The sequence below is a fragment of the Sitophilus oryzae genome, unplaced genomic scaffold (genome assembly GCF_002938485.1).
Source record: "Sitophilus oryzae breed Bouriz unplaced genomic scaffold, Soryzae_2.0 scaffold_1067_pilon_pilon, whole genome shotgun sequence".
In the NCBI taxonomy this organism is placed as follows: Eukaryota; Metazoa; Arthropoda; class Insecta; order Coleoptera; family Curculionidae; genus Sitophilus; species Sitophilus oryzae.
The window spans coordinates 136958-152990 of record NW_022145690.1 but is presented as its reverse complement, the minus strand read 5'-3'; the positions used below and the strand labels follow the sequence as shown (position 1 = coordinate 152990).

Genomic DNA, 16033 nt, shown 5'->3' with positions numbered 1-16033 from the left:
ATTATACATGTAAGACTAACCTGTCTCACGACGGTCTAAACCCAGCTCACGTTCCCTACTGGCGGGTGAATTTATATACAGGGTCGCTGATATGTGGGAACAGCGATTATTAGGTAAACTGTACTAGGTACTGTAAAAAGTTAAATACAAAAGTTACAGGATTTTAAATATCTATTAGCAAGTAATAACTTTAAGTATACAGGGTCGGTCATAAAGTCGTGGCACATCAAAGTTTCATTTTTTTAAATAGAACCTTCTGTATATTATTGCATATTTCAATTCTTTCTTTAATTCTAATCAAAAATGGAAATACACATAATGTACCTTAAACCAACCGTTTCCGAGTTATTGAGTTTTGAACATATCACTTATACAACTTGATTTAATTGATTTCGATATGTCCAGTTTCATTTAATGATGCCATCCTGCCGTAACTGTGATACTGGTGTAATGAGTTTATAAATGCCTTTTAGCTACTAGTAAATTTAAGTATACAGGCTCGGTCATATACATATATATATATATATATATATATATATATATATATATATATATATATATATATATATATATATATATATATATATATATATATATATATATATATATATATATATATATATATATATATATATATATATATATATATATATATATATATATATATATATATATATATATATATATATATATATATATATATAAGGGGCGGTCAAGTATACAGGGTCGGCCCCTGTATATTATTGCATATTTCAATTCTTCCTTCAATTTTAAGCGATAATCGTAATACACAATGGACATAAATTGAAGAATTGAAATGTTAAACGAAGATTTTCTAATTTCCAGACTTGATATACAGAGTGTCCCAGAAATAAGTGCAAATATTTTAAGGGGTGGTAGATCTGGCCAAAAGAAACAATTTTTCTCTTTACCGTTTTTCAAATAAATCCAAAATAACTGAGTTATTTTACTTTGAAAATTTCTAAAAAAAATCATTTTTTGCTAAAATTTTGATTTTTTCCGGATTTTCTTTCATGTAAATTTAAATCACTACCTATGTTGCCATATTATCAAGAAATTATGTATTTTAAAATTTAAAAAAATTCCAAAATTTTTTTCAAAAAAATCCAAATTTTCAAATTTTTTTTTTTACAAAAAATACCTCATGGGCGTGTTTCTGAGGCCGAAATATACTACCAGTCAAAATATTTGCACTTATTTTTGGGACACCCTGTATAATCTCATTTTATACATCTATAAATGCTAACTTGAGAACTAGTGTCAAATATTATTAAGTAACACGGTTTCGGCAGAATGGCATCGTTAAATGAAACTGAACAATGAACATATCGAAATTAATTAAATCAAATTTTTTAAGTGATATTTTCGAAACTCAATAACTCGGAAAGGTTGGTATGAGGTACATTGTGTGTATTTCTATTTTTGTTTAGAATTGAAGGAAGAATTGAAATATGCAGTAATATACAGGGGGTTCTATTTAAAAATGAAACTTTGATGTGCCACGACTTTCTGGCCGACCCTGTGTACTTAAATTTACTACTAGCTAAGAGACATTTAAAAACCCTATAACTTTTTTGTTTAACTTTTTGCGGTACCTAGTATAGTTTATCTAATAATCGACTAATCAATCAGCGACCCTGTATACATATTATACCAGTTAAAATACTTGTACTTATTTCTGGGACACTCTGTATAGATATTATTGATTTATTAAATATCTACTATATTGTTATATTTTGTAATTTAATAGTAAGTAAAAACGTACACCCAAAACGTTAAACATATTTTGTGCCACGAAATCCCCTAATGGGCATATTTTTGAAGACATTTATTTTCTAGAAATTTTGGCTGTTAATGGATCAAAATTGGAAAACGTTAAATATTAAGGTATAATGTTAGAATAAAATAATTATAATTCTACTACATAAGTATACTTTCCGAGTTTAAAATATGTTACTTTTTGATAATAGTTAATATACAACAAAGACAAATCGATAAATTTGTTTATTTACAACCACATAATATGCAATATTGTTTGCAACACTACTGACTTTAAAATTTCGAAAGTGTCACTACCTTCCTGCCTTCTCTCTTCCTCATTGACACTCGATCCTCATTGACACTTCCTCACATTGACACTCGATACTTAATATTGTGATCTAATATGTTACCTCAGTAATCCTAAATTTTACAGCAAAATCCGTTTGAATTTTTCCAACTAACTGCTCCACAGCAACTGTTGTTGGTTGCAAGGCTGCGATTAAAAATTGTAGCATATTTTTTTGGCGCAATTTAACTCTTAATAATATATTTTTAATGGCTTTCTTTTAACAAATTTAAGAAAATATGCATCTATTTTTAAATTAAAACTGAACAGGTAACAATACAAAACCAGACAAATGTCAATATATCTCAACCTCAAAATTTTATCAATTTGTTGTGCTATTTACGGTACTACGTCATAGTACCCATAAAATAATAAATACAAGAAGAAGTGTCAAGTCAATGTTAAATTATGGAAACAGCGTGGCTGCCTGGGTAACTAATTTTCAGATATGGCGGCTGGGACATTTGACATGACATAGACATGACAATTTCAATTTTATGAAATTTATTCCCGTTTCCGGTTTTTAATGGCGGGCTGTTCAGGAGGTTTAAATGAGGGTTAATATACTTTTTACTCTTTCTAGTAGTTAATAATACAACAAAATTACTCAAAAATATTTATTTGGAATTTAGAACAATATAAATATGCAAATCAACACAATTAAAGAGCTATAAACACATAAACTACTGTATCAATATCAAAATATTTAAATAACATCAGAGATGCTGTGTTAAAGTGAATTAGTAAAGTAACAGTGCACTGACTTACAGAAACTTGAATATAAATAAATGTTTTCACAGCTTCACGGGCGTAAATCTAACTGGAAGCAGGTAAAAGACAACAGGAACCCACGCAAAACCTGGAATCAAAAAAAAAATGTAAAAAACATAAATATAGGTACATAAGGCTTTTGTGAATTAAATCAAACAGGACTTGAATGAAAATAAAATGAATAAAAAATATGATACATATACATCTAATACCTCATTTGTATTTTAAAAATAATCTACAAAAAAATAATCTACATACATAGCATTATTGCTATGAAAATACATAATAGGTACCTATGTGATATGTAATTACGCATTTCTGTTCATCTTGTAGATAATTAATGTAGGCTAATAATAGTTCAATAATCATAATTTACCTTGTGTAACTTGTTTCCAATTGCTCAAAATCACCGATCAGTCTTTAAAGTAGAGATATGGAAAAATCCTTGGTAAAGAATATCCCAAGATCCTTGGATCTAAAGCTAAAGAAATATAAAAACAGTTAATATATTACCTATTTTCTTCATGTAATTATTACCATATATACTTTATTAAAGTGTTAACAAGGAATTTTATATCAAAAAACATCTTTGTACTTATAAATTTCAGCCGAAATATCATAAACAAACTTCCAATCAAATCTAAAACGGCAAAAATTAAAATGGCGCCCGACCTTGCCAGAGGCCTCGGGAGTTGACACATGGCTGACACATAGACAAAAGAAGAGGACGCCGACGTGCATAAAAATGTTCCGTAACAGAAATTGACAGAAATCATATAGAAATATTCAGATTTTTGTCTAGGACAGTCTAGAAGGCCATGCTTTCTGCCTGGGTAGGACAGCGCCGCAACTGTTTCCAATTTTCCGGTTTACTGTCACCCCCCTGATAGTACCTACAGTTGGTATACCCGAAATGCATTTTTGTAATTTAAAACTTATTACTTACAGGCAAAAACCTAACGTTTAGAAAATACAATTTGATATTTACAAGATCATAGGTTGACAACTTAAGGTATGTTGGCATTTTCCTGGTTTTGTATTGCTACCTGTTCAGTTTTTATTTAAAAATAGATGCATCTTTTCTTAAAATACATAAAATTGGCTTGTACAAAATTGTTCAAAGATGACATGTGTATTCAGACGCAGACTTAAAAACTAAATATAAAACTTCGGTGCACGCGAAACGGGCATTTCGCGTGCAATCTAAATAAAAAAATATCCCCAGAGATTAACCAACGCAATCACAACAGGCCTACGGCGTATTTTGATTGCTATTACCGACAACTGCAAAAAAAAATAAAAAAAATTCTACCTTTGTCGAGGATCGATCCGAGCTCCCGAAGCGACCAAATCAAATTCAAATTCAAGTGATTTATTGAGAACTTAATTCTTACAATTTAATAAAAAAGTTATACAGGGTTGTTCACCACATACGACACGGAGTATTGTAGCTAAACGATCAGATTTTTACAAATTGTAAGTTTTGGGTTCGTTGAGGGACTATTAGAGCTACAATTTAAAAATATTTTTACAAGATACAGAGTGTCCCAAATAAATAAAAAATGTTATAGTTGTATTTTTTAAATGGAATCCCCTGTATATTATTATAGTTTTGGATTCTACGATTGAAATAAAGGTAAATTTGATTAAGGTTTATCACACTTAAACCTTACCGTTTTTGAAATATTTTCAATTTTATGAAATTGCAGTAAAATTTTTAAGGCTTTATTGCTCCAAGGGTGTCAAAGTTTTTAATACTAAATATTTACTAATGATTATTTATTGATCAGATATTGTGTTGCAATATTAAAAAAATTTACTACCTTATACAGAGTGTCCTAAAATTTATATTAAATAATTACTAGCTTTAAACGGCAATAATATGTTTAATTTAAATGGAAGACCCTGTATATTTTACGTGAATCATATGCACAATGTAATTGTCTATACTACTCTACAAATTGTATTATACAATTTTTTACCCATCTCTTCAAATTTTCGTAGAAAATGCATTTTCTTATAATTTAGACCTCATTTATCACTATACCCATGGAATATTGACATTTCAGATTTTTTTAAAGCAACATTCAAAATGTACAGGTGGTAAATATTGCAAGCCCATTGGTATACAAAAAAAACTATTTAAATCTTTGTAAAAGAGTATACCAATTAAAAAATATACCACCATTATTTCCGACCAAAAGTTAGTTAATTACATACTTTTAAATTGTTTTAATGAATAAAGTATTCTAAATATATGTGGATTTGGCTCAGAAATCAATATAATAATAAGATATGAAAATGAACGTCTCTGTTTTTATAAATAGGCATTCGTCAAAAAATGAAATAAAATTTATAAAGTGTTACTTTTTACCACACTGTCTAATACACACACAAAATTCAGTTTTTTACTATTTCAACTTAAACAGTCAATTAATGTAGTTTGAATACTGGGATCATATTAATTGGTCCTCTTTAACAAAAAATATTTAAACAGTTTTTTTTTATTTTTTAATGAAATAAGCGAACTATTCCGACAATATTAATATATGTACTCTTTGAAAATTTGTTACATCTTTAAAAATAATCTAAAATGTCAATATTCCATGGGTATAGTGATAAATGAGGTATAAATTATAAGAAAATGCATTTTCTACGAAAACTTGAAGAGATGGGTAAAAAATGGTATAATACAATTTGATAGACAATTACATTGTGCATCTGATTCACGAGAAATATATAGGGTGTTCCATTTAACTTAAACAAGTTATTGCCGTTTAGAGGTAGTAATTATATAATATAAATTTTTGGACACTCTGTATAAGGTAGTAAAATTTTTATTATTGCAACACGATATCTGATCAATAAATAATCTTCAATAAATATTTAGTATTAAAAACTTTGATACCCTTGGAAAAATGAAGCCTTAAAAATTTTACTGCAATTTCATAAAATTGAAAATATTTCAAAAACAGTAAGGTTTAACTATGATAAACCTTAATCAAATTTACCTTTATTTCAATCGTAGAATCCAAAAATATAATAATATACAGGGTGTCCCATTTAAAAAAATACAACTATAATATTTTTAAATTGTAGCTCTAATAGTCCTTCAACGAACCCAAAACTTACAATTTGTAAAAATCTAATCGTTTAGCTACAATACTCCGTGTCGTATGTAGTGAACAACCCTGTATACAATATATACAAAATTACAAAGTGTACAGTGGCTTGTTGTTTTCCGGGCAGAGCATTCATCCACTAAATCGGTCCCTGTAAACAAGGGGGCCGGTGTTGTACCCTTTATTTAGCTCCTTATTAACCACGCGATGATTGCACGGTCGAGCAGAATAGGTCGTAGTTAATCAGCCAGTCAGTTAAATCTAAGGAAAAAACTTAAAAAAAAACAGTATGTTCCCGAAGCGACTGCTTCACCCACGGAGCCACATCTATAGCTAGGCATTACTTAGTGCGGAAACCGGTTTCCGCACTAGGTTCCGGTTTTTCCGTGTACCTAAATATTATAATAGGGTACACGTTAACGTGCACCTAGACACAATGATTTAAAAAACTCGTTTACGATTTCGCTGTAAAATTAATAGGGGAGCCAATATTTGACTGTTCAAAATTTACATGGGACTTCCTACGTTTCTAACGACGATACATCACCCGGTATATATTTTGATACATTTCTCTATTCGGTAAGTAATATAGATGCTACTAGTGAAATTGGTAGGCAAAAAATATGAAAAATATTATATGACAGGAATTTTTTTGTTTGAATAATTAAGATTCTAATCTTATTACTTTTTATTATTAAATTTGAAAGTGTTAAAAGTAGGCTGTTAAATGCTCTTATAATTTCAAATAGCTTGTAGCTCATAATGTTAATTTAATAAACAATATATTTTCAACAAAAATCTGCATGTATATACATTGCATGTCATGCCCTTGTGTTCTAAAAAAAGGAGTTTTCATACACATCATGTTTGGTTCCGTAGATATAGTGTATTTTGCCTTTGGGACAAAGAATCCCAAAATAATCGTCGACGACCACGACTTTAACATTGCCAAGAAAACCCTAAATCACACCGCATGGGCTTGCGGCTGCTACTACATCACCAAGTGCAAATGTCGAATCTCTACTAGTGGCAACGTCATAATAGTTAAGGGAGAACATAACCACAGTCCCAGACAGAGAAAGAGGATTGAGAATCTCACTTCTAAATTTGTCAGAATCATTAGGAAACACAAATAATCTTAGCTCTTGTTAGTGTTCAGTTAATCACACTTTGTCTATAATCTCTTATACAGGGTGGTCCGAACTGTATTCCGGAAACTTCGGTAGCACATCCTGCAGATAAAAATAAGTTAAAAAGTTTGTATAAATGTACGCCCTAAAATGCTTAGTTTCGGAAATACAGGGTGTAGAAGTTTCATTTTTATTTCGATTTTTTTCCAAATAATTTCTGAAGTAACGTCAATATTTGGATGAAAATTGGTGGTTGGGAGTTTGTTGTCATGAGAAATTTGATTTTGATGTCAATATGACTCCTACTTGTAGAAGGCGCTACACATGTTTTAACTTCGTTGAAGTGTAATAACTTTTCGCCTGTACCTGTATAAAACTACCGAGTAAAAAAATATAAATTTACCACGTTTTTTACGTGAAAAAAGTTGTAGTTACATAAAAAATAGTTGAGTAATGGTTCTCCAGATATTTCGAATCGAAATTATCAAAACCTGTCATCATTGACATAAATTAAACATGTTTTGAGCCAAAAGACATGTTTTGAGCCAAAAGTTCAACAGATACTGTTTTCTCATCATTTTTTCGAAGAAAAATAAAAAGTTCTCAAATTGATCAACTCAACATGTTTATTTTTAGTCATGAATGACATGTATTGACTATTTCCATTCTAAATATCTTTAGAACGGTTGCTAGTAGGGATTTTTACCAAGAGACATTTTTTACCTAGAAAAACGTGGTCAATTTATATTTTTTTACTCACAGGTACGGACGAAAAGTTATTACACTTCAACTCAGTTAAAACCTTTGAATAAGAAGACTAAGGAAGGAGCATATCAAAAATCTTAGGTCCACCGCGATGGGCCTCAAATATGGCCGACTTAAATTCCGGTTTATCATTGCCGTTCTAATTTTATTTAAAAAATGTAAAACTATGATGTAGGGTAGACGTGGGGTAGATTCAATAATTTCTTTTTATTTTACGTTGTCAATAAATGTTGATAGTTATTAAAATTGTTATAAAAATATAAAATTTTAATAAAAATAGTTGAGTTACAATAATTATTTATAACCGTAAACATCCGATACGCTACTGAAGCAGGTAAGTCAAATTGACGTATCTAAATTCTTTGACATCTAATCTTTGACAAGTAGTAAATAAAAGCAAAAATGCAAGAAAAAATATATAATTAGTTAATTTAAGTGAATTTCGTAAATGATCGGTTTACTACACGTATGTATATTATATAGTCACTTACTAGCGAAGAGTTGTTCCATTATTTCAATCGATTTTTGCTGAGATCTGCCGCACGCTACACAACCAACTATTTTAGAGTCTTTTTCGATAAATCGCGATAGTGTCACTGTTAATTTAAGTTCTGCCACAATTTCCATCTAGATTTACTACCTTTTATACAACTATCAGTAGTAGAATAAATAATAAATAACATAAAATAAGCTCCATAAAGACTGACAAATCCACAAAATTTCAAATCAAATTCAAATGTGTCAAATGAATCGTCAAACAGAACTGTCGAGGATCCCCACCCTAGAGTCCTTTTTCCGCCCACCATGCATGAATACATGGATATCATTATGCTCCTTCCTTAGTCTTCTTATTCAAAGGTTAAAACAAATGTAAGTGGCGCCCTTTATAAATAAGAGTCATAATGACATCAAAATCAAATTTCTCATGTTAAAAAATTTCCAGACAGAAAATTTCATCCAAATATTGACGTTACTTCAGAAATTATTCGGAAAAAGTCGAAAAAAAAATGAAACTTCTACAACCTGTATCTCCAAAATTAAGCATTTTCGGACATACATTTATACGAACTTTTTTAATTATTTTTATCTGCAGAATATGTTGCCGAAGTCTCCGGAATACAGTTCGTACCACCCTGTATACAGTTTTAATACCTATAAAATGTGTTGCAGATGTGAAAAAACTTAAAAATTAAACAATTAAACAAGATTATTTAGCTGGAACATACACACACAATTATAGACCTAGTACAATATTTAAGTATTAAAATTAGGGGTCGTCATTTTCTTGACAACTTCTTGATCTTGTCTTGATCTTGTTTTGATTTCAAGACAAGATCAAGACAAGAAATGATTTTTGGTTTTCAAGATAAGACAAGAAATTACTTCTCAAGATCAAGATTTCTTGACAAGAAATCAAGAAAATCTTGAAATTTCTTGAAAATAAAAAAGAAATACTCATTTACTTAGGTATTTGTATATTATATGAATATCCATTAATTACTGATGGATAAAAAAATTATTAAGCAAAAAATATTTGTACGAAGCGGCAATTTGTCGGATGTCCAATGTCCAAAGTTGACATAAGTACGTCTAAAGTCGGATGTCCAAAGTTGGCATACTGTGGGCCAAATTAAATTGGAAACTTTTTTATATGCCTAATAATTTTTTAATTTTTAAATGTCTTTTTTATAATTTTTTGGATATGTTTTGGCCTACGATATTTATAATTTTTTGGATATGTTATGGCCTACGATATTAGAATAAAAAAAACTTTGCAAAGCGGGTCTACTTCAGTGGCATACCGACTTTTTGAATTAACGTAAAACTTTTAAAATTAAAAAGAATAGATTTTAATGTACGCCACTGAAGTAGAGTAGCTTTTATCATTGTTGTTTTGACTGTTTTTATCTGTAGTAGTATTATCACCGTCACTACTGTCAAAGTCACTAATTAAACTTCTACGTCCAGGTGTTTGAGGTGGTAGGTATTCTGAACCAGATTCAATTACGAATGGCTCAGATTTGCTGCTCAACGAACCATCACAATCACTCATTTTACTGTTAAATAATAATAATAATAATTAACAAAATTATGTAAATCTGATGATCTTGGCTACTGTAGTATAATGAGTCCAAAGTTTTTGAATTTTTTGGAAATTAGATGCCTGACCCTCGATTTTACGCATAAAGCATAAACATCACATTAACTAATCTCACCGCGACTTTTAAACAGGGGGTTCCCCTTTAGTAAACGAATTTTAAAGGGGGGTTCCCCTTCCCGTATAACCAAACAGTATAGAACCTATATCGAGCCTATATTAAAATCTTTAGTCGATAAAGGCAGCCTTTATTCTTTTGGTACAGCGACGATACGTGTTTGAATACAGTCTAGTCTGTACTCAATAAAGTTGGCCTGTATTGATACTTTACCGCCGCTATACAGTCTGGATTTAGATTGAATAAAGTTAATTTGTCGATTCGTTATCGTACCGATATACATACTGACGGCGTCCTTTACAGAATATATGTATGAAAATCGATAGAAAGTTTTTCTCGTTACCTGAATTAGAAAAGTTATGTTTAAGTAAATTCTTAAACATATCCTTTGTAGTATTAATATTCCAAATATTAATATAAATATGCTAAAGGCATAAAATACTACAAACGATATGTTTAAGTATTTACTTAAACATAACTTTTCTAATTCAGGTAACACTAAGAAAAATTTTCTTGATATATTTTAATTTTGATTTTAATACATATTATGCAAAGGACGCCTATCAAACCTATAGATTAGATGAGATTTATATTAGGGCGATTTAAAGTAAAATTACTAAAAATTTGATTACTCTTTCATCAAGTCTTGTAACTTCATCAAGGGTGTTCATGGGAAAATTTCATCTAGTTACGTGTTACCAATGTGACCATTAGTTAGTATCGTTATTACAATTACCCCGCGGACGTTCCTTCTATTGTTTAGATATATTAGGTATGACCTGCCCTTCAATAATTCAATTTGTGGAAAATACACAGATTTAGAGAGAGTAATTTTTTTAGAGAGTAGAATGTTGAAGAAACACGGAGAAGTACATTTGTATCTGGCATATTAAAATGATTCTAACCCCAGAAATGATGCACCAGCGGAATATCATTATAGATATATAAAATACGTCTAGGATCAGCGTACCTATATTTACTATGTATAACTATACAAATTTGTATAGAGTTAATAAAGGACAAGTAAAGTTTTCGTAACAGTGAATATTGTCATCGAAAAACTATAGAATCTGTATTTATGCGTTATCGATACTATATAGATTCTTTATGTGCGTTATAAATATCAATCATCTATTCTCTATAGAAGAACATATACAGGCAGGTTGCTATAAAGAATAAATACAGGAACATAAGTAAAGGAAATATTTGAGTATTCTTTAAATATGCTTTATATATGAAGTCTTTATCGAGACATCTTTATAGCAAAGAAACTAATCTATATAAGCTTGAGTTTACTATATCGCGTGGTTATACGGGTTTTGTCAAGATATCAAGAAATTTACAGTCGATATAAAAATCGCAATCGCAGTTTTGCACAACTCTAATTTTCTGCCATTTTTTTGAACGGCATCTGTCGAAATCTTTCCTGACTCGTTGAGAGACTTTGGTAACTCTATATGCAGCGGGAAAATGTTTCGGAGGTATACAATGTGCAATATTTAATTTAATAAAAGTATTTAATAATGCCAAAACGAAAATGTGTAATATCTAATGAAATGCTTAAAGTTTTCTCTATTAGAAAAGGATAAGCCAATTCTGATGTCATTTGCAACGTATGCAGTACAAATATTAGTGGGGGTGTCTCACTGTTGGAATTACTTGTCTATTTTCTTGGAGTCGCTGGCAGTCGTGGACAAGAATTATATGGCAGACATGGCAGTCTTCTTTGCAGTCACTGGTAGTCGCTTTGGTAGTAAAGTGATATTTTCTCATACGTATATAATTTTTACCCAAGTGAGACACCCCTCGATTTAACGCTTTTTCAGCTGCATTCATTCGTTTTTAAAGCAAAGTCTGTCCAACTGTCTACCGAGTCAGAATATCGTCAGGTGACATCGAAACAATGACAGAAAATAGAATTTACTTCTGAATTAAAGTGACAGACAGTAACTCACACTGTCAGGTATTCTTCCCTCGTTAAATAAACTTTACATAAACAAATTCATAATTTCGACGTTGTACGAAAAACATTGTATGCATACCCTTAATACAAGCGTCAAGGAATGAGTAGGAATTGTAACTCGGTAATTTTTGTTTCCAAATTCAGATTTACACAATACTTCTTAGTATTTTTTCATAATATTTATGGTTACGAGATCCCGTTTTTAAGGTAGATACTACTCATAATATATTTTGAAATGAAACTTCTTTACGCACGTTGAGAGTAAAAAATTCAAGGCCTTGACACACGGCCTTGAATGACGGCCGTGGGTAACTAGAGAAAAAGTGGCAAGGGCAGTGATGTCACAGCTACCCATTCGGGGTAAGTCTTCCCCTTTGTAAAATAATTTAACCTCGCTATCTCGTGATAATCTACCCCTATGAAAAATAAGCTTGTGGCAATACGTGTACTAATATCCTTTGGTTGTGTGCTAGGAAGTAAATTTTCATGCATATTTTTATCGATAGGTTTTTAGCTTCTGAATAACTGTCTAGGTAAAGCATCTAATTCATTTGCCAGCTCAGAATTTAGAGTTAGTAAGTCGTATTTTCATTGCAGGACACTGTCATATTTTAAACCAATAATCAATGAGAATATTTATATAATTATATAATTATTAATAAAATTACTATAAATTACTATAAATAATGAATAATAAACTCAACATTTAAACAAAACAGACCACACAAACAAATTGTTGGTTATATGTAGTAATATTTTGGTTTAATGGCCACAGCTGCCGGGGCTATCCGGCCGGGTGATAGAATTATCGTTTTTTAATAAAATAACAAAAAAACATTATAAAGACAGAGTAGTATACTGTTTATATTAACTCTAATTTTTTGAAGTTTATAAAAAGCATTCATAAAAATATATATATACTTTAAATTTTTCAATTTAATAGCTGTTAGTAAGAAGTTTTACTTCAATACTTTTTTTTCATAATATTTATGGTTATGATTCACCATTTTTGAAGTAGATACTACGCATATTTTTTTATTATTTTTTAGTTTTTAAATCAGCAATTAATGAAGTTATTATAACAAAATCATAAGCTATTTTATAAAATACATCAAAATAAATATTATGTTTTAAGCAAATTAAATTTGGGACAATTTGTGATTATAGTTTTTTTATTAGATATGTAATATACTTGGTTTCTTTACCGGTTATGTGCAATTTAATATTTTAGTAGGTTCCATTGATGATTTTTATGTGTATATGTTGTTTTTCAGAAATATATTTAAGTTTATAGAAAATCATTTATGATTTTTTATTAATTTACTTCGTTAATTAATAAAACTATAAAATAAGAAATGTAAATAGTTCTCAAATAAAAAATAACTCTGCCGTTTCTGGATGTTCTTGTAGTATTAGAAATGGTGAATCCATTAGAACCTCTGCAGCTTCAAGCAACCAAAATACGAATAGCCAAAAACCTGTCATCGAGCAATCATCATATGCATTGATCAATCAAAAATCAAAAGTTGCATTCTTTTCCGGTGAAACAGGAAGTGAACGAAACTAACTGAATACGTCAATCAATCCTCATCTATGTCATATATTAAGATACCAAATCTCGTTTTTATCTGGTAAATTAAAAAGTTATTGTGGTGAGATTAGGTTAGGTTGGGTTTGTGATTGAAAAACACCCGGTATACTTCCGTGTATTTTGGGTTCTTTCAGCAAATATTAGCCAACTATCGCCAAAGCGTCATCATTGACACAACTTTCTTTCTCAAAAAATATATCGCACAAGTATACTTGTGCCGTTTGTGGTCGTACTAAAATACTGTCTGCACAGGTCTAAGTTTGTGCAAGTTTATTGTTACGTGCGTAGCTGGACTAAAATTAAAGCAAACTAAAATTTTAGGCTTAATTTACTTTGAGATGGGCCAAAAGAATCCCAAGATTGTTATCGAAGATCACGATTTCCTCCTGAAAAAGAAGGAACAAAAATCGACTCATTGGATATGTTCACAGTACTACCACCCTAAAGGGGAGAGATGTAAGGTTTCCGTCATCACCACAGGAAGGAATGCTTCCGTTCGTGGCGTCCACAATCACCCTGGAAAAGTCAAACCCGAGAGGAAACATATGATGTATTCCCAGGCTGTTACTATCGTACATTTGCCATAATTAAGCTTAAAATTTAGTGCTTGTCACGGGACAGTTCCTTGTTTTGATATTTGACATCGTAATACGAGTATTACAGGTATTTTTGGTAGACAATGATTCAGTATTAAAACTGAAAGAGTTTCGGACTTCCATTGTCTTTATTTATTTTGCTTACACAACGTTTCGGTCAGAAGCATCACTGATCATTATCAAGTGTGACCTAAACTAAATCCTAAAACTACTGAGCTTATATACTAGAGCTGAATGTTCACCCGTGAATTTGTTGAGAGCAGTTTATCAAGAGGTTTTCCACTAAGAACAACTGCTTTCTCCAATGGGGTTCTTTGTAGACAAACCGGGCTTCCGACCATTTTGTGTTGTAGTGCTTGGACGACTTCATTGTTTTAACTCCCTACGTATGTTTTGTCTCTCCAATATACGACTCACCGCACTCGCAAGGTACCTGGTAGATGCACTCTTTCTCTTGGTTTGATGATTCAGGTTTTGTTTTTGTTAGGACACTCTTTAGAGTAGTCCCAGACTTAAAAACAGTTTTAATTTTATATTGCTTAGCTATTCTCCTGATCTTCTTCGATGTTCTTTTCACATATGGAATCGTCAAGAGAAAGCCAGCATCCTCCTCAGGCTGGCGTACCAATGAGTAGGACCTGCAATTGGATATAATATTGTTTAGGGATTTTGCAGAGTAACCATTCTGAAGCAAATCGGTTTTAATATTACTTAGTGCAGAATTCGGAGATTTTTGGTCACTGCAAATAGTGTTTTAACTATACTTCTTTTTGTTGCTTCAGAATGGTTCGACTGAGAATTTAAATATTGTCCCGTATGTGTGAGTTTTCTATATACAGCAGAATGGATCCATCGCTTCTACTGACAAGAACATCAAGAGACGGCAGACAGAAGTTTTTCTCTTTCTCAATCGTGAATCTGATTGAGTTATTTCGTGAATTAACATGATTAAGAAAGGAATCTGGAAACTGTCTATCGGTTTCGTTCTAGATTATAAAGGTATCATTGGTCTCGAACCATTCTATAATATATTGGCTGTCACTGGAGAGAGGGAACATCATTTTGAGCATAAAACTATATATATAAATTCTTTAACTTGAAAATAAGAATTATGCAGACAGCACACATCAAGAGCTCCATCACTCCCCTAAGAGACAGCGAAGTCCTTTCGGAAAACGTTACGTCATCCCTTAATCTAGCCTCGACGATATCAACAAATTCACGGGTGAATGCTCGGTTCTAGTATATAAGCTCAGTAGTTTTAGGTTTTCGGATTTAGTTTAGTTTACACTTGATAACGGTCAGTTATATTATTGCATTTTTGGCTTCCTTTCAGATCATTTTTCATAATCCTAAGATATGAGTAAGCAAAATAAAGACAATGAAAGTCCGAAACTCTTTTAGTTTTATTACAGGTATTTTTCAAACAACTCCATTACACATATTTTAAAAATAATAAAATAAAAGAACTTTCCTCCTTGTTATCAATTAGCTCTAACCTATGTTCCTTGGTGTTTGCATATTTTGTAATCACTAGGGAAACCGAAATAAGCATTTTTTTAAGCGTGCCCACATACCATACGATCGAGAAAAAAAATGACGTCAAAGACGGCTGAAGAATGACAATCGACAATAATTTTGGCGATGTCAAGCTCTAGACGTCATTTACTTGTTTTTTATGACTACTGCTAGTTGGTGTTAGGAAGGTTGAAATTTATTTTTATAATTCGTAAATATATTTTTTCTAAATT

At 30.8% G+C, this 16033-nt stretch overlaps 2 protein-coding genes across 3 annotated transcripts in view; both read left to right on the top strand.

Annotated features, from left to right (window-relative positions):
• Positions 1-16033, top strand: part of LOC115880029 (lysosome membrane protein 2-like) — a 167190-nt gene that overhangs the window by 29993 nt on the left and 121164 nt on the right. The window lies entirely within an intron of this gene.
• LOC115879249 (protein tramtrack, beta isoform-like) overlaps positions 1-16033 on the top strand; it is a 200474-nt gene that overhangs the window by 181018 nt on the left and 3423 nt on the right. Inside the window, exon 4 of one of the 2 annotated variants that reach the window (XM_030896072.1) lies at positions 14008-14288. The exons of the other annotated variant lie outside the window; for it this stretch is intronic. Coding sequence (XP_030751932.1) covers positions 14008-14273 — 266 coding nt within the window. The 3' untranslated portion in view covers positions 14274-14288. Of the gene's footprint in view, positions 1-14007; positions 14289-16033 lie in introns of those variants that run through there. 2 annotated transcript variants of the gene reach the window in all.